This window comes from Prinia subflava, chromosome 13, assembly GCF_021018805.1.
Source record: "Prinia subflava isolate CZ2003 ecotype Zambia chromosome 13, Cam_Psub_1.2, whole genome shotgun sequence".
Taxonomy (NCBI): Eukaryota; Metazoa; Chordata; class Aves; order Passeriformes; family Cisticolidae; genus Prinia; species Prinia subflava.
In genome coordinates, this window is record NC_086259.1 from 19,040,369 (window position 1) to 19,058,586 (window position 18,218).

At 59.4% G+C, this 18,218-nt stretch overlaps 2 protein-coding genes across 5 annotated transcripts in view; one reads left to right on the plus strand and one right to left on the minus strand.

Annotated features, from left to right (window-relative positions):
* The first annotated feature begins 413 nt into the window (after window positions 1–413).
* GINS2 (GINS complex subunit 2) lies at window positions 414–4,297 on the plus strand. Its single transcript, XM_063410547.1, has 5 exons — window positions 414–665; window positions 1,445–1,559; window positions 2,174–2,273; window positions 3,349–3,475; window positions 3,938–4,297. The coding sequence occupies exons 1-5, from the start codon at window positions 576–578 to the stop codon at window positions 4,061–4,063; spliced, it is 558 nt and encodes a 185-aa protein (XP_063266617.1). The 5' UTR covers window positions 414–575; the 3' UTR covers window positions 4,064–4,297.
* A 3,106-nt stretch (window positions 4,298–7,403) lies between these two features.
* Window positions 7,404–18,218, minus strand: part of GSE1 (Gse1 coiled-coil protein) — a 98,842-nt gene continuing 88,027 nt past the window's right edge. The window contains exons 5-17 of one of the 4 annotated variants that reach the window (XM_063410331.1): window positions 17,673–17,854; window positions 17,343–17,540; window positions 16,954–17,145; window positions 16,309–16,631; window positions 15,607–15,931; window positions 13,402–13,982; window positions 12,749–12,861; window positions 12,020–12,290; window positions 11,791–11,913; window positions 11,290–11,658; window positions 10,072–10,335; window positions 9,592–9,695; window positions 7,404–8,105 (exon numbers count right to left, since the gene is read on the minus strand). In XM_063410331.1, coding sequence (XP_063266401.1) covers window positions 7,971–8,105; window positions 9,592–9,695; window positions 10,072–10,335; window positions 11,290–11,658; window positions 11,791–11,913; window positions 12,020–12,290; window positions 12,749–12,861; window positions 13,402–13,982; window positions 15,607–15,931; window positions 16,309–16,631; window positions 16,954–17,145; window positions 17,343–17,540; window positions 17,673–17,854 — 3,180 coding nt within the window. In that variant the 3' untranslated portion in view covers window positions 7,404–7,970. The remainder of the gene's footprint in view (window positions 8,106–9,591; window positions 9,696–10,071; window positions 10,336–11,289; window positions 11,659–11,790; window positions 11,914–12,019; window positions 12,291–12,748; window positions 12,862–13,401; window positions 13,983–15,606; window positions 15,932–16,308; window positions 16,632–16,953; window positions 17,146–17,342; window positions 17,541–17,672; window positions 17,855–18,218) is intronic. The other 3 variants (XM_063410335.1, XM_063410332.1, XM_063410334.1) reach the window with 3 other exon arrangements.

Genomic DNA, 18,218 nt, shown 5'->3' on the forward strand with positions numbered 1-18,218 from the left:
GCCCCGCACAGCCGGGCTCCCCCCCCCAGCCCGTGTCCCCCATCACAGCCCGGGGGTGGCGGGGACCCGCGCGCGTTCCCGCGGGGCGCTGCCACTCCCGGCCGCCAGGGGGCGCCAGCGGCGGGCACCGCCTCTCCCGCGGCCCCCCGGCAACAAGTGCCGAGCGCTGATTGGTCGAGCGCCCACGGGGAGCGCCGCCATTGGTCCCTGTGCCGCCATCCGGGCCGCCCACCGCGGGGTAGAGGCCGGGGGCGCCTCGCACAGGACAGCCAATCAGAGAGGCGTGCGCCACGGCAACAGTAGGGCGCGGCCAATCAGCGTGCGCCGCGCCGCGCCAGGCCCCGCCTCCTCCCGGAGACCGCGAAAACGAGCCGCGAAAACGAGCGGTGGGCGGGGCCTGGGGGCTGCGCAGCCAATAGGGAGCGAGGGCGCGCGGCGGGCTCTGTGCCGGTCGGGTCCCGGTGCGATCCCGGCCCGATCCCGGTTCGATCCCGGCCCGATCCCGGTTCGGTCCCGGCCCGATCCCGGTGCGATCCCGGCCCGATCCCGGCCCGATCCCGGCCCGATCCCGGTCCATGGAGCCGGCCGAGGTGGAGTTCCTGGCCGAGAAGGAGCTGGTGACGATCGTGCCCAACTTCAGCCTGGACCGGATTCACCTCATCGGGGTGGGCGGGGCCGGGCCTGGGCTGAGGGGGCTCCGGAGGGGCTGGAGGGGCCCTGGGGCCTTGGGGACACGGTTCGGGGAGACCCAGAACAAGTCTGGGCGGGTTATGGGGCAGGGCAGGGTCTGGGTGGGTCTGTGGGGCCAGGACGGGGGATTGGGTCTGGAGATTTGGGTTTAAGGGATTGGGACTGAGGTGCAGGAGCTGGGGGGATGAGGAGGGGTCTGGGGTGTTTGGGAACATGGGAGGAGCTGCGGGTCACTGATCGGGATGGATTTGGGATGGTGGGGATGGAGGGATCAAGGGATTCGGGAATGTCAGGCAGAGGGGGTGACTGGGTTGGGAGAAAAGGCAGCGCAGCCCCCAGGAGATTTGGGAGGGGGCTGTGGGGTCCCCCACGTTTTGGGGGTTTGTGCAGCCCCCGAGGCCCGGCTGGCAGGGTCCGGCTGTCCGGGGTGCTGGGCAGGACCTGGGGAGCCTCTGGGAGCCCTCGGGGAGAACCCAGAGGCTGCACGTCCAGGGAGATGGAATTTGTGGCTGTGACTCCCAAGAAACACCTTGAAATAGAAAATGCTCTGGAAACATTGGTTATTCCTTCTCGAGGGAAATGAGGAAAACTCTGAGAGCAAGAATTCTGGGAAGTGAGAGGAGGAAATGCAGGATCAGATGTTTGACTCAGGCTTTTCCAAATGCTCTGGAAACTCTCACCACATTAGCAGACAAGTTCTGTGCAGTCCAAGCCCTGGCTGTTGCCCGTCTCTGATTTTTAATTTGTTTTCCAGGGAGATCTGGGTCCCTTCAATCCCGGTTTGCCGGTGGAAGTGCCTGTGTGGTTGGCCATTAATCTGAAGCAGAGGCAGAAGTGTCGGCTCATTCCCCCAGAATGGATGGATGTTGGTGAGGATGGAGGCTCTGGCTACAGCTCTGGCCTTCAGTGGGTGCAGTGGAAACATGAAATTAAAAATAATCCTTTTTTCACCATTAGTGGGGAGCTTAATTCAAAAACACAGAGCAGCTGAGAGAGAAGGATCTCATGTTCCACCTCTGGAATTCTTTATTTACTCTGAGGGTGGTGAGGCTTGTTCAGAAGAAGCTTTAGGGACTTTGGGTCACAGAATCTCAGAATTTTTTAGGCTGGAAAAGACCTCCCACCTCTTTAAGTCCAACTTGGGTCCAGCCCAGAGCACTGAGTGCCACATCCAGCTTGAACACCTGGAGGGATGGGGACTCCAGACCTCTGTGGGGAGCCCCTTCTGGTGTTTAATCACCCTTTCAGTCCAGGAATTCCTTCTGATGTCCAACCTGAACCTCCCCTGGCAAAACTCGAGGCTGTTTCCCCTCATCCTGTCACTAATTCCCTGGGAAAATCTCTGTGAGGAGGGACACTTTGGAGGCTTGGCCACCGAGCTGATCCCACAGGAACAATGTGGCTTTTCCTGGGGAGGGGGAAAAACACTCCTGGAGCATTGAAGGCCTGGCAAAACCTGAGCACCCCCCTGGTTGTGTTGTAGGGAAACTGGAGGAAATCCGGGATCAGGAGCGGAAAGAGGACACCTTCACTCCCATGCCCAGCCCCTACTACATGGAGCTCACCAAGCTGCTGCTGAACTAGTGAGTAGGAGCTGAGCTGGGCCATTTTCCACCCCGCTTCCTGTGAGCACCGACGATTTTTCAAGCTTTGCTTGGCAGCAGCCCCGGAGGGCGGTGGGGAAAGGGAGAGTGGAGGGAGGTTTGTCCCTCAGCCTGCCAAGATTTCGCAGCAGCACTTCCCTGTTGGTGACTCTGCCTCTCAGGAACTTGGGGATGGCTCGTTCCGTGGCCTTGTAATTGGGGCTGTGCCGCTTTATTGAGCAGCAGCTCGGCGTGGAGGCCTGGAGGATCCGCAGCACGTTCCACGGCTGCAATCTGTTCAGCAGCCTCAAGCCTCCAGGCTTCTTCCTTGGCTCTCCTTCAGGAGGAAAGCTCCTCTTCCCTCAGCTTGGGAAGCAGGAGGCCGGGGATATTCCGAGCCTGAGCTCCTGCCTGCTGAGGCATTTCACTTGTAAAATGTGCTGGCTGGTATTTGTCTCAGCGAGGGCTCTGGTGACTTTTTAAGCCCTCGATTAGGCAGGGTGGGCATTCCAGCTCTGGCTTTTCCTCTGGGGAGGAGGCTCCTGGCGTGCTGCTCCTTCCCAGCACGCTCCAGCAGCCCTGACAGCTCTGTCCGTGCGCATCGACCGCGTCTGAGTGGCCCTAACGGGGGGATGTGACACATCCCATCCAGCCCTTCCAGCTTAATTCTCCCTGATAGAGCCCTGGGAGCCCCGAGCCGGGGATTTCATCCTGCCTGAGCCCTTGGATTCCCCAGCTGGCCGTGACTTTGGCCGGGTTTGGGGCCCTCTGTGCACCTCGTACCAGCTGGGCAATTAAAGAGCAGAAGGGTTCTAGTGACAACCAGCTGCTGCATTGGAGCTGAGCATTCCTGGGGAAAGAAACCATCCCAGGAATCCCAGCAGGACGAGGAGCAGGCAGAATTTTAATGTGGAGTCACAGGTTTTTAGCAAACTGTCCTGCGAGCGCATTGGGGCGGGGGGTGAGATGGTGACAACAGCACTCGGTGACAACAGCACTCGGTGACAACAGCAGTGACATAACCACACACCCCTCAGAGCCTGCTGTGACCCTGCCCCTCCTTTCCCTGTCCCAGTGCCTCTGACAACATCCCCAGGGCGGACGAGATCCGGACGCTGGTGAAGGACGCGTGGGACACGCGCATGGCCAAGCTGCGCCTGTCCGCCGACAGCTTCGTGCGGCAGCAGGAGGCGCACGCCAAGGTGTGCCAGGAGCTCTGCCCGGCAGGGATCCGGCTGCCCCAGGGTGCTGAGGGACGAGGGATGGGCTGCTGGGGAAAGGCTGGCTTGGGGAATGCTTGTCCTGGGTTGTGGGTGCCTCGCTGGGGAGTTGGGAGTTGTGGGTTGAACCTCGGGGGCCAGATGCAGCTCCCTGTGCCCTGTGGGAAGCAGAGGAGTCATGGAATGGTTTGGGTTGGCTCCTAAAGATGTCATTCCGTCCTCTTCCACACCCTCCACTAGAGCAGGCAGCTCCAGGCCCCATCCAGCTTGTCCTTGAACACTTCCAGGAATGGGGAATGCCCTTGAAATGGTGCTTGGGTGCTTCTCTTGACCAGGGCTGGCAGCTGGGTCAGTCCCTTGGGCTGCCACCAAAGGGAACTGAGGGCTGGGAGCTGCTCCCTGAGTACCTTTTCTTCCCAAAATCCTGTTATCTCCCCTTTTTAGCTGGATAACTTAACCCTGATGGAGATCAACACCGCCGGGACTTTCCTTACCCAAGCCTTGGATCACATGTACAAGCTCCGGACCAACCTCCAGCCTGGCGAGAGCTCCCACTCTCAGGATTTCTGACAGGGAGAAGGGAAGGAGCTGCTTCATCTGTCCAGCTCCCACCTCCCTGCAGGGCCCTCCCAGCCCTCACGGCTCCGCTCGGGGCCGGCTGGGAATTGCTCCAGAGCCTCGGTGCAGGCAGTGACTCGCTGGGCGGATCTCTCGGGTTGTACTTCAGCGAGGGAACTTCTGAGGGCAGCACAGGCCACACGCTGCCTTGAAAGCCGTAAATTTGGAGGCGGTGCTTCCATGGAATCTCTTAGAGGCTTGGAAAAAAAAAAAGGCAAAAAAAAAAAAAAAGGAAGATGTGCTGGCAATGAGGTGTCTGCTGGGGAGATCAGCTGGGAAGCAGATCCATCTGCTCTTTGGAGAAGGACAAAAGAAAATGGTTTTTCCTCTCAGATACCAGGCTGTGGGGAAATACCAGAATATCATCCATCTTTATTTTTGTAATGTTTGGGGTTTTCATGTGAAACTGTCTGTTTAAAAAAAATAACGATAATAAATAAATAACTGCAGCTGAAGAACGGCATCAAATTAATTCTGGGCTGTGTCACAAACAATGCTTGGAAAAGCCTGCAGCTCTCCTTTGGCTCTGGCTCCATTTCCCTGCAGCAGAGCAACAGGCAAGGGCAGGAGCCAGGGCAGGATCCAGGCAGGATCAAGGTGGGAACCAGGGCAGGATCAAGGTGGGATCCAAGGTAGGATCCAGGGCAGGATCCAGGACAGAATCTAGACAGGATTCAGGTGGGATACAGGGCAGGATTCAGGCAGGATCCAGGGTAGAATCTAGGCAGGATCCAGAGCAGGATTCAGGGCAGGATCAAGGCAGGATTCAAGGTGGGATCCAGGCAGGATCCAGGGCAGAATCCAGGCAGGATCCAGGCAGGATTCAAGCAGAATCCAGGGCAGGAACCAAGGCAGAATCTAGGCAGGATCCAGGGGAGGATCCAGGGCAGAATCTAGGCAGGATCCAAAGCAGGATTTAGGCAGGATCCAGGGTAGAATTTAGGCAGGATCCAGGGCAGGATTCAGGCGGGATCCAGGCAGGATCCAGGGCAGGATTTAGGCAGGATCCAGGGCAGGATCCAAGCAGGATCCGTGCAGGATCCAGGGCAGGATTTAGGCAGGATCCAAGCAGGATCCAGGACGTATCCAGGGCAGGATCCGTGCAGGATTCAGGGCAGAATCTAGGCCGGATCCGGGCAGAATTTAGGCAGGATCCAGGGCAGGATCCAGGGCCGGATCCAGGCAGGATCCAGGCAGGATCCAGGCAGGATCCAGGGCCGGATTCAGGCAGGATCTAGGCTGGATCCAGGCAGGATCCAGGCAGGATCCAGGGTAGGATCCAGGCCGGATCCAGGCCGGATGCAGGCGGGCTCTGGCCGCAGCAGGGCTGTGCTGATGGCAGTGTAATTATTTAATTATTCCTGCCTGCCAGTGCTGCCCTTCCCCGAGCATCTGGGCCGGGCTCTCGCTGCCATCTGTGCCCTGCCTGCCCGGGCTGTGCCCCCAGGGGCTGGCACGGCGGGAAGGATGGCAGGAATGACGGCAGGAGCTGCCGGGGATGCTCGGAGCAGGGCTGGTTCCCCACGGAGAAAGGATTCCTTGCCGTGGTTGTGGGAAGAGTTTATTTTGGGGGTTTTTTTTGGGGATGTTTTCATGAGTTACAGCAATATATTCATAAATACCTAATTACTACATTCAACAAATAATATATTACATTACAATTAATTCCAACAAAGTACACTTTGAACATGTTTAGGGTTGGGTTTTTCTCCTTTTTAGGTTTTGTTTTCTTTCACAGCATCCGACCTGCCCCCAGCAGGCTCTGCCTTCCTCTCCTTCCTCCCGGCCCTTCCAGGCTCTGCCACAGCTGCTCCAGCAATTCTGCACGGACACAAATGCTCACCACAACCGCGGGGAGGGGGGAAATCGGTCCAAAAACCCCAAATCCAGGCTGGGGAGGAGGGAAAGTCAGCACAGGAGCTGCTGCAAAGCGAGGCTGCAGCCCAGCCAGGCTCCTCAGCACGGCGAGGGATAAATTGCCAATGATTTTCCATCGCTGGCTTCTCCCCCCTCCCTCTGCCGCGGCTCTCGGGAAGGGAAAGGAGCAGAGCAACGAGCGAATTTTGCCGTGTTAAAATTCCCTTCGAAGCCCGGAGTTGGCAGCAGCGAGGCCAGAGGCTGGCGAGGCAATTGGGGATTTAAAAAAGATTAAACTAATTTCTGTCACAAGGGCATTTTGCTTTTTAATCTTGCCCAGCTTTTTTTCTTTTTTTTATTTGGTGAAGCCAATGAGAAGCAGGGAGCAGGGGGGGCGTGGGGGGGTTAATGCTTTTCTTTGCCAGAGCAACGAGGGAATTTAAAGCAGGAAGCAGAGGTCACCTTTTCCCGGAGATGTGAGCCGGTCTCGTGGCGAATTAAAAACAATTTCTAATAAATAATTTAAAAATAACAATCAAATAAAAAGGCTCCCCCGCGGGAGGGGAGGCACACGCTGGTTTTTAGCAAGGGGCTAAAAATGGCACCAAGCCTGACCCTGGTGGCACCAGGACATCCCTGCCCGCATGGATTGTCCCCAAAGTGCCACCAAGAGACCCCACAGGACCCTCTGTCCCTGTGCCCAAACCGCCTTAGAGCCGCTCTGATTGTCTTGGTATTTTTTGGGGGGGACAGGGACACCCCAGTGCCACCCACCCCTCAACCCTCCACCCTCTCTCAGCGCAATTCCTTGGGATTTTTCCTTTGGCAGACGGAGCCTGGGCAAGGCTCAGGCACCACCCGGCACCGTGACACCCACGACGCCCCAGCTGGAGCAGAAAAACCCCCAGAAAGCAAAGAAAAAGGGTAAAAATAAAATAAAAAACCACAGGAGGGTGGAAGGGCTCAGCTTTCCCAGGGACTGGCAGTGGGACAGGACCTGCCCCAGTGGAAAAGGGGATTTTTTTTTTTTTCCTGGGTTTCAACTCTTTTTAAAACATTTCAATATCTTTTCTGGCTCGACCAGCAGCAGTACAAACACTAAAAGCGAGTTAATCGTTTTGCCAAAAGAAAAGAAAAAAAAAACCTAGAAAGAAAATAAAAACAGGGAGGGAGAAGGAGGGGGGGAAAAAAGGAAAAAAAAAAGCAGAAACATCTTAAAAAAAAAGGCAAGCTTTTTATAACAATAATTAAAGCAATAAAAACATACAAAACTTTGTTGTTTTTTAATATATATACACAGTACAAGGCTGAAGCACCTTTTTTTTTTTTCCTCTTTTTTTTTTCCGCCTGCTCAATCCCAAAGCCGGGGTGACAAAGTGACCCCGCGCGTGTCCCTGCCCCTTCCCCGCCAACCAGGAACAAAAAGGGACCTTCAACCAGTTTATTGACTTTATTTTTTGATAGCGAAGTGCATTTCCAGGGGAAGCCCCGGGCTGGGGGTGCCGTGCTGGGAGCGGGATCCGGCAGCACCCGGCCCCGCGGGGCCCCGCCGGGTTTTAGTGTTGTCGGTGGAGTCTTTCATTGTCTTTTCTTTCTTTTTCTTATTTTTTTTCTTTTTTTTTAGAAAAAAAAAAACAAAGAACCAACAAAAATGAGCGTTATAAAGTGTGGGGGGGTGGAGGGGGGGACAGGAGGGGACATGCCGGGGGCTGCTGGCCGTGGGATGGGCTCCCGGCTCCTCCCGGCTCCCATTTGCTTCATGCATGGCACATTCTCCGTTTATTTCTCTTTTTTATTTTTTTTTTGTTGCTGTTTTCTTCCTTTTATTATTAACGATTTTGTCATCGTGGTTTGTTTTTTCCGCCTCTTCTTCTTTTTTTTTTTTTTTTTTAATTTTTATTTTTTTTTAGCTTCAAACCTCCCAGTGAAAAATATTAAATATTCAAGGTAATAAAATAGATTATTATTTCTAGACTATATGTTCGGCCTGGCCCAAGGAGCGTCACCTGGGATACCCCTTGAAATAACCCCTAGACCACTGCATTGCAGGCAAGGCAAGGCACTTCCGCAGGTGATCCAGCTCGGCTTGCAGGCGCTCCCGCTCCGACACCATCTTCTGCTTCTGGGTCCTCAGCTCCTGCGGGGAATGGGAGCGGTCAGTGGGCATCAGAGAGCTCCTGGGGAATGGGGAAAGGCTGGGGAATGGGGTGGGGCCGGTTTTGGGAAGGCTGGGAATTGCTGAGGATTCTCCCTTGGAAAACGCAGCGGTTCTCAGGCTTCAGAAAATTGGGATCAGAGAATGGGGAGGTGCTGGGAGTGGGGGCTGTAGGGAATGGGCAGTGCAGGGAACAGGTAGTGCAAGGAATGGGCACTGCAGGGTTTGGGATACAACAGGGATGGGGCAGTGCAGGGAATGGGCAGTGCAGGGAATGAGGGCAGTGCAGGGAATGGGCAGTGCAGGGAATGGGCAGTGCAGGGAATGGGCAGTGCAGGGAATGAGGCAGTGCAAGGTTTGGGATACAACAGGGAATGGGGCAGTGCATGGATAGGGCAGTGTAGGGAATGGGGCAGTGCAGGGAATGGGCAGTGCATGGATAGGGCAGTGCAGGGAATGGGCAGTGCATGGATAGGGCAGTGCAGGGAATGGGCAGTGCAGGGAATGGGCAGTGCAGGGAATGGGGCAGTGCAGGGAATGGGGCAGTGCAAGGTTTGGGATACAACAGGGAATGGGCAGTGCATGGATAGGGCAGTGTAGGGAATGGGGCAGTGCAAGGATGGGGCAGTGCAGGGAATGGGGCAGTGCAGGGAATGGGGCAGTGCAAGGTTTGGGATACAACAGGGAATGGGCAGTGCATGGATAGGGCAGTGTAGGGAATGGGCAGTGTAGGGAATGAGGGCTGCAGGGAATGGGATACAACAGGGAATGGGCAGTGCAGGGAATGGGGCAGTGCATGGATGGATGGGGCAGTGCAGGGAATGGACAGTGCAAGGTTTGGGATACAACAGGGAATGGGCAGTGCATGAATAGGGCAGTGCAGGGAATGGGCAGTGCAGGGAATGCGATACAACAGGGAATGGGGCAGTGCATGGAATGGGGCAGTGCAGGGAATGGGGCAGTGAAGGGAATGGGATCCCCTGTGAAATGCTGAGCTTGCTCAGATGCTGTCATGAGGGATGTGGGTGCCTGAGAAATGGCAGAGGAAAAGGGCAGGGGCAAGGAATGGGCACTGCAGTGGATGGGCCGTGCAGGGTTTGGGATACAGCAGGGAATGGGGAACTACAGGGAATGGGCACTGCAAGGAACGGCCTTGAGAGTTTGGGCACTGCAGGGAATGGGCACTGCAAGGAATGGACATTGAGAGTTTGGGCACTGCACGGGATGGGTGCAATGTACACAAACAGGTGTGCCATGGAGGATTGCGTGCCTTGAGGGCAGATCCCAGGAAGGCTGGGTACCCAGAGGGTTGGATGCCCTGGGGATGATGTGCCCAGGAAGGTTGGGTGCCAAAGGGGTGAGTTCCCAGGAGATAGGTGCCCACAGGATGGGTGCCCAGGGGATGGGTGCCCAGGGGATGAATTCCCAGGGGATGGGTGCCCAGGGCCGGGTGCCTGTCCCCACTCACCGCCATGCTGTGTGACAGCTGCTCGGCCGTCAGGCTCAGGGTGTAGTGCTGGGCCTCCAGCCGCCGGCACTGCGTCTGCAGCACCTGGCGCTCCAGGTTTTGTTCTGCAACATCCAAAGGACAAGGGCTGAGCTCCTCCAGCTCCGTGCACCACCCACGGAGTGTGCCAGCCCTGCTCTAGGCTCTGCCCAAACAGCACTGATTGTCCCCAGCATCCCAGAGCACTCCCAAGCCTGGCACTGCCTGTGGAGAACCTTCAGGTCTCCACGTTGGGCAGCTGTGCATACCTCAATTTTCCATGCACACGTCAAGTTTAGCAAAAGCAACACTGCCTGTTGCTTTCATGCTGCTCCTGCCTTGCTGGAGATCCCCCAGTGCTTCCCCAGCCCACCCCAGCAGGAACCAGCGACACCTCCCACGGGAAACTAAAGCACAAACTGCCACTTCACCCTCCCTGCCCAACACCCCACACCCCCTTACCTTCTATATGTTCCTGGTAAGCTTCAAAAATTGCCTCGATCCCTTGCCACTTGGGCCTGGGGTAATCCTCCTCCTCTTCCTCCTCTTCCTCGTCCTCCTCCTCCTCCTCGGAGGCAGAGTCCCGGGGCAGGGCGGGCAGCGGCCGCAGCGGCCCCTCGGCCGTGCCGTTGTGCGGGGGCCCGGCCAGGCGGGTGGACGCCTGCAGCTCCGGGATGTTGTAGTGGATGGAGGTGTCCAGTTTGTGGTTCTGCTCCGCCGTCCCCCCTGTGGGCAGCCACAGTCAGGCCCTGTCTGCTCCCCACGGCCCCTCAAGGCATTCATTCCACTCTTCCCAGATTTTTCAGGGGTTTAGAGCATCTTCTGTGGGGTTTTATCACTCCTTGTTTGCTGGAGTAGTTTTATTTATTTCAGTCACTTAGCTGAATGGATTTGGAGGCTTTGGAGCTGTATCCTCCCTGATTTTTAGCTTCACCAATGAGCTCATGGGATGCTCCAACCAACGAGGCTGCCAGTGCCAAACCCCAGTGGAGGGAAAAGGGGGTGAAATCCCAGTACCCAACCAGCTCCCTGCATCCCTGCTTATTTTTATGGACATCAGGGAGAATTTTTTGATTGGCAGGGTTGTTAAACACTGTCAAACACTGCCCTGGGCGGTGCTGGAGTGCCCATCCCTGGAGGGGTTCAGGAAGGGCTCGGTGTGGTACGCAGTGCAGAACCTCACTCTCCTGAATTCTTAAGTACTTTAGATTTGTAAGTTAGGCCTGCAAAGAAGTTATTGGTGTGTGGTATAGTAAATTCTATATGAATCCCTTGCTAAATTGTTTAAGTTATCAAGTCTAAATGCTGTTAAGTTTAAGTTTAAGTGCTGTTGGGCCTTTAAACATAACCTGTTGATCAAGTCCAGGCTCAATTTAGCACAGGGGTCTGCTCTGAACTTATGACTCCACACAAGGGTCTCCCATATTCCTTTTTGTCCTTACCCTTTCCTACCCTTTTGTTTCCACCTCCACACAGATTATCTGGGCTTTATTTATTTACTTTGGATTTTTGTTTGCTGTTCCTCAGAGTGCTTCAACCACCTGATAAACCAGAGAATGAACCTTGCCAACGAACCGTGTTGTGATCCTGGTTTTACACTAAACCTGGCTTTGCTGATACTTTTGCTGGTGATTCTTGAAGTGACTCCAGAACAGTAATTCCCAACACCTCCCCAGTTACCTTTGTGCTTCTGCAGCGCCTTCTGCGTGGACTGCAGCACCGACTCGTGGAACTGGTGGGCGAATTCCTCGGCAATGAAGGGCTCCCAGGGCTTGCTCTTGCCATTCATGCTGTGGGACAGCGGCACCGGGATGTCCTTGGGGAGGGGACCCCTGACGTAGCTGAGGATGCTCAGAGCCTTCTTCCCGGGGTGCCCGTCGCTCAGCCGGGGCTTCTCCGGCGCCGTGCCCGACTCCTTGGGCCTCGGTGGCTCCTGGGGTCTCAGCTGCTCTAACCTGGAGGCTTCCGCTGCCTTCGGCACCTCCGGCACGGACACGGCGATGCCCACGGGTTTATCCAGGTCCAGCAGGAGCGGCGGCACCGGGGGCTCTTTGGGAAGAGGAGCAGCAGTCGGCTGCAGCCAGAGCCCCTCAAGGCCAAGCCGTGCCCTGCAGCCAGGGCCCCTCAAGGCCAAGCCATGCCCCCCAACCCAAAACCCAGGGAAGGACTTGGGGCGCTTACCAGTGCTGGGGGCACCAGGGCTGTCCCGTGGGGAGCTCTTCACCACCACGGCGGTCGGCGTGGTCTTCTGCTTCATGGCCTGGAGCATCTCCACCAGCTTCTCCTTGTCTGCGGCATGGGAAGCTGAGGTTTAGTGTAGCCTCTGCTCAGCAGAGCAAGCTCAGGGCCCCAGGCAGGTCCCCCGCTCCGGCACCCCCGAACGCGAGCGTGCGCGGGCCGTGGCTGTTACCTTTCCTCTTCTCGGCGCTGATGTGCGTGAGGTTGAAGATGGTGAGGAAGCGTTTCTTCTCCTCGAAGTTGGGGCTGTTGTTCATCTCGTCGGGGCTGTAGCGGGTGGAGAGCGGGAGGCGCGGGGAGGGCGTGCGGCGCTTGTTCTGCACCGTGGGCGGAGAGGGGCTCCGCTCCCGCAGCATCCGCCGGCGCTTGCGCCGCTTCTGGCTCAGCAGTTCCTCCTTCTGCTGCTGCGTGGTGAGGCCGAAGAGCTGCAGGAACTCCAGCTTCTGGGGCGACCAGGGGGAGAGCAGAGCAGGGTCACCCCCCATCCTCGCCTTCATCCCCATTCTCATCCCCAGGCCCACTGTCAGCCTCATCTCGACTCCTATTCCCATCCTCATCCCACCCTCATCCCTGCTGCAATCCCCATTTCCATTTTCATCCCCATTCTCATCTCCATTGCCCAACCCCACTCCCATCCCCATTCCTCTCATCTTCATTTTCATTCCTATTCCCATCCCCATCCCCATCCTGTTCCAATGCCCATCCTTATCACCATCCCCATCTCCATCCCCATCCTTATCCCACCTCCATTCCCGTTCCAATGCCCATCCCCATCCTCATCATCCCCATCTCTAACCCCATGCAGATGTGGGGATGGTGGCTGTATGGGGCCCTGGGAACTGGTGTAAAGGAGGGGATGCTCCCCCAGGGGACAGGGAGGGGACAGGGGTGCCACCAGTACCTCAGAGGACGTGTCCAGCTTCAGCGGGGGCTGCTCAGCCACGCAGCGGAGATGGGCCCGCACCTCCTCCTCGTCGCTGTCGTCACAGGAGTCATCCAGGTCGTAGTAGTACCCTGGGGATGGGGAGAGGCTGGTGTGAGGCTGGGGACACCTTGGGGACCTGCTGGGACCCCGGGGAACCTTCTGGGACCCAGGGGAACTCCAGTGGGGATGGGGGTACAGCAGGGTAGGATGTCAGAGGGGAGTGATGGGGGTCTAATGTGGGGCTCAGCAGGGTGGGGGGAGCCCTGTCCCCTTTCCAACAGCTGTGGGACCTTGGAGGGTGTCACCCATCCCTGTGTGTCCTCTTGGCATCCCTGTGGGATGGGTGGCAGGGGGTCAAGGGGGCAGGGTTGGGGAGGACCCATCCCGTTGGAGTGGGGACAGCAATTCCAGCCCCTCCCAGCTCTCCGTATCCTCCTCACCGCTGCTCTCATCCCCACTCCAGCAGCCCCATCAATATTTAAAACCCTCTTATTAGCTCCAGCTCATCATTTATTAACGGGGCACGTCTGGAGCGCAGGGTTTACCGAACTGCCGGGATGCGGGAACGTCGGCATCCCTGGGAGACCCCGGCCAGGAGCCGGGGCCAGGGGGGGACATCCCCACCTCACCTTTCTCGCGGGCCTCCCGCCGCCGGCGCTCCTCCAGGTCCAGCTTGCTGACCAGCCTGCGGTGCTGCTGCACGAACTCGTCGTAGATGTACATGGGGTCCTGGGCACGGGGCTGCGGGGGCCGGTAGGGCGAGCTGGGCTTGGTGGCCTCGGGGAACGGTGTGGCCGGGGCTCTCTGCTGGCTCAGGATGCTCTGAGTGGACTTCTCCAGCTCAGCTAGGAAAGGGGTGTGGGTGAAGGCTCCGTGCTCCGGGGCGCCGGGCTCCCGTCCCGGGGGGTATTTCTCCAGAGCATCCCTCTTCCTGGGGCCCTCCTCCAGCTTCTCCGGGCAGAAGACCCTCTCCACCTTCACCAGCGGGATGCCCTGGCGGCCGGGCTCGAAGGGCGCCGGGTGGCTGTGGAGGGCGTGGGGCTCGGGGAGGCGCCGGGGAGGGTCAGGGGGGTTCTCCATCAGCGAGACGGGGTTCCAGAGGGACGTGGTGACAGGGTGGTGCTGGGGTTTGGGGGAGATGAGGGGTGGGGGCCCACCAAAGTGCTGCCCTGGCTCCCGGCTGCTCGGCTCGTGGCGGCTTGATCCCAACCTGCGGGGAGAGGAGAGCACCAGAGAGGTGAGGAGCTGGCAGTGCCACAGGAGAGCTGGCAGTGCCACAGGAGAGCTGGCAGCGCTCCAGCCCCAGGGCATTTTGGGGAGAAAGGGACCTGTTAGGAACACCCAGAGGGGTTTGTGCACGTGGGGCTGCCACATTTGTCCCCTCCGTGCCACAAACCTGAGGGATGGGGGCAGAGTTAAGGCTGTGCATGGGTGGGTTGGGCATGGATGTGGCTGCATCCCAGGAGCTCTGGGCTGGAGACCCCAGCCCTGACCCCTGCACGGGGACAGACAGACAAGCCACCAGTCCTGCCAGAGCCCAGTGGCGAGGGCAGCGCCCCAGTGCAGCCCTCCTCTGACAGCCGGAGCCGGAGCCAGCCCGTTTGCAGGATAAATATTTCATGTGCCCAAGCTGTGCATTTAACACTTTTCCGCTCCAGCGCCCCGGAGCTCCGCACGCGGAGCAGCGGGTTCAGCTCAGCGCCGCCACCGAGTCCCCGCCGGCGGGGAGCACCGCCTGCCCCGGGATCCATCCCCCTCCTGCCCTGCTGGGAGCAGGGAAAGGGTGGGGATGGAACATCCCCTGCTGCAGGGGGATATTCCAGGGTGACCTTGCTGTCTCCTCTCCGGTTTGGGGCGGGAGGAGCGGATGGGGAAGGGAGCCTGCGGCGGGCGCTCGCCTTTGTGCCACCCCGTGATCCGCGCCTTATTATCCTCAATGAGCCGCGCTAATCCCCTGGATACCCAAAAATAACAAAGGGAGCGGGCGGCAGAGCTGGCTGGATGAGCCTGCACCGCGTAAGCGCTCAGCCACAGGGGCGAGCAGGGCCCTGTCAATCAATCCAGGGGTGTGGGCACGCTCTGCTGCCCCCCAAACTGCCCAGGCTCAGAGCAGGTGCCCCCGAAACGAGGCGCCCGCCGCCCGGCCCCCCTGCCCACGAGGGGGGAGATGCAATTAGCAGTGCTGGTGGCTGGGCAGCACCTGGCCACTCGCCGCTGGCCCCCGGCCACCTCCCGGGCTCGGCGCCTGCCGCCGCGCAGATGTCGGGCACCAGGAATGCCTGGCACTGCCAGCACAGCCGGCCTGGCTGGCACCGTGTGGCAGGAACCCGCTGGCACCGGCCAGGCGCAGTGGCTTCGGCTCATGGGAGGTGTGAGGGGCGCGGCCGTGGGGTGGTGGATGCTTGACAGGGGGCAGAGATGGGTAAGGGGGTGGGCACAGCCACAGGTTGGGGGAAATCCTATAAATCATCCTATCTTGGCATCGTGGAATGGTGTGGGACAAAGGGGCCTTAAAGATCATCCCATTCCATCATTCCACCCCCTGCCATGGACAGGGACACCTTCCACTAGACCAGATCAGCTCAAAGCCCCCTCCAACCTGGCCTTGGACACCTCCAGGGATGGGGCAGCCACAGCTTCTCTGGACAACCTATGCCAGGGCCTCAGCACCCTCACAGCTAAGAATGCCTTCCCAATATCCCATATAACCCTGCCCTCCCTCTATATATCATTCCTTTCCCTTGTCCAAAGTCCCTCTCCAGCTCAAGAAATGGATATCCCAGCAAGGACACGGGAAAACACAGCTCGGTTTTGGGGGGGAGCCCCCTCCCTACCTGGGGTGCTCGGGCCGGTGCTCGGGCTCAGCCTGGCTCGGGGCACGCCCTATGTCCAGGTGCTGCTCCAGCACTTGCTGCCGGAACTCCGACACTTGGGACTGCCGATCCTCCTTCTCCTGGCGCAGCCGGCGCTGCCGGGCCAGCCACTTCTCCTCCTCGTTGGTGCGGTGGATGAGCAGCGCCGTGGCCGCGCTGCTGCCGGGCAGCGGGAACACGCTGTGGTTGGGGATGAGGCTGGGCACGGCGTGGTGGGAGCCCGGTGGAGGGTGCAGAGGGTGCTGGATGGGCTTCGGCGTGGGCAGCACCGAGTCCTTGAGTTTGTCTGCGGAGGAAAAGAGGTGTTGGAGAATCAGGGTGCAGAAGGGGGGGTGTATTTTGGGGTGAGCATCCATGGGGTGGGTGGGACTCGGAGCTGTGGGGCAGCTCAGCAGTGTCAGAGCTCAGCACAGGGGGCTGCCCGCTCGCTGCCAGCCCAGCTGCCCGGCATGCACCGGGCACGCTGCCAGCCCGGCCCGAGTCAGATGGCACAGGCACCGCGCCGCCGCTCCGAGCCGCCGCAGCTGGGCTCCTGGCAAAGCAACCTGGCAGCCAGGACAGCCCATGGCCGTCCCCAGCCGCCTCCCGGGGCCACCGACCCCCTCGGCTTTGCCATCTGGAGGGGAGAGGGGACCAAGGCAAGCTCTGGAAGGCGGGCGTTACCTGCTCTGCTGGGCGCCAGCGGCTCCACCGGCTTGCCCCGTTCCTCGGCCGGGTGCCCCCGCAGCCCGTGCAGCTCCGCCACGGGGAGGAAGGGCCCCTCCATGGCCTTCACCATGCTCAGCTCCTTCTCCCGGGCACGCTCCCGCTGCCTCTCCAGCTCCCGTTCCCGCTCCTTCTCCCGCTCCCGCTCGCGCTCCAGCTCCTTCTCGCGCTCCCGCTCCCGCTCGCGCTCCTTCTCCCGCTCCCGGTCGGCTTCTCGCTCCCGCTCCTTCTCCCGCTCCCGTTCCCGCTCCCTCTGCCGCAGCTCCTCGTCCATTTGCAGCCTGCAAGAGAGAAATCAAAAAGAAAAGCACCAACCCCAAACACTCACCTTGGAGCACCCCTAAAATCAACCCTGGATGCCTGTCAGCATCCCCTGGAACCTCCAGAGTACCCCCAAACAATTCCTGGGCACCTGCCAGCACTCCCAAACCCACTGTCAGCATTCCTAAAGCACCCTAAAACCCCCCCTGGTCCTGTCAGCATCCTCTGCAGCACTCCCAAACCCACAGTCACCTGTCAGCATTCCTAAAGCACCCCAAAACCCCCCCTGGTCCTGTCAGCATCCTCTGGAGCGCCCCATGCATGCCCCCCACCCTGCCGTACCTCTCGGCGGCGAGGCTGGAGATGCGCTCGGACTGCAGGGCGGACAGGGAGGAGTGGGACAGCTCGGGGGGGTACCGGACCCCCGAGAGGTGCAGGTGCATGGCTGAGGGGTGCAGGGGGGGCAGCGAGCCCGGCGCTGGCAGCGGGTAGAAGGGGGACCTCAGTGCCGACAGGCAGTACGACTCGTCCATCCTGGGGAGACAGGGATGCTCAGATGGGTGAAGAACCCCCCAGTTCCCCTCCCAGAAGCCAGAAAGGGGCTGCCCTCTATTGGGAGAAAGGGATGGAGAGCCCCAAAATGCCCTCAGAGGATCATGCTCCCACCTCCCAGTACCCCAGAGCTCGTCCTGTGGTATCTCCCAGGGATGCCAAGGCTCGCAGGTGCCCACCTGAAGGCAGGATGAGGGAAGGGGTGATGTGTCAGGTAGCTGGGGTGGTAGTAGGCGGCGGCAGTGGCGGGGTCGAGGCCGAGGGGCGGCAGGGAGGACATGCGGAGATCCTCGGCCGTGTGGTAGGGACGGAAGCTCCGCAGGTAATCCTCGGTCACCGCGCTGGGAGGCACCACGTGGTGGACCGGCCGCTGCAGGCTGGGGGGCGAGGAGATGGTCACCACCCCTCCCTGTCCCCCGGGGGAGATGTCACCTCCCCCAGGTGGCACCAGAGCTCGCAGGGGACACGCGCGTCCCGCGACCGCTCCCCTCCGTTCTGAGCAGACTCACTTGAGAGGCGGGAAGCGGGAGTCCTGGACCACGGAGCTGGGGGGCAGCCCGAAGGAGTAGGGTGTCCCCAGGAGGTGGGAGGGGACGGTGGGACCCCCCGCTTTCTCCTGCGCCAGGGGGGGCTCCGAGATGAGGCGCTCGCGGCCGGCGCTGCTGCTGCTGCCTCGCGACCCTGCTTCCTGCTGGAAGGCAAAGGGGCAGGAGTGCCACCATGGGCATTGGGGACAGCAGGGGATGGGCAATCCCCGCTGTGTCCCCACCTCAAGACCCTCAGCAGCTCCCCAGTGTGCCCTGACTGGCACCAGTGCCCAGGGAAGGATTCATCCACTACAGCATCTCCTTTGGAAGGGCAGCTGCAGGGGTGGGAGGGTCTGGGAGGCCACACCAGGGGGGCCCCAGTGGGAAAGGAGGTGCTGAAGCCGGGGCAGAGCTGAGGGCAAGACACCCATTACCTGCCTGGAGATTTACGGCTGCTTTGTTCTCCCGAGCTATTAATCATGCAGGGAGGAGCGACACGGCCGGGGGAAATCCAGCCGGCCTTTGATA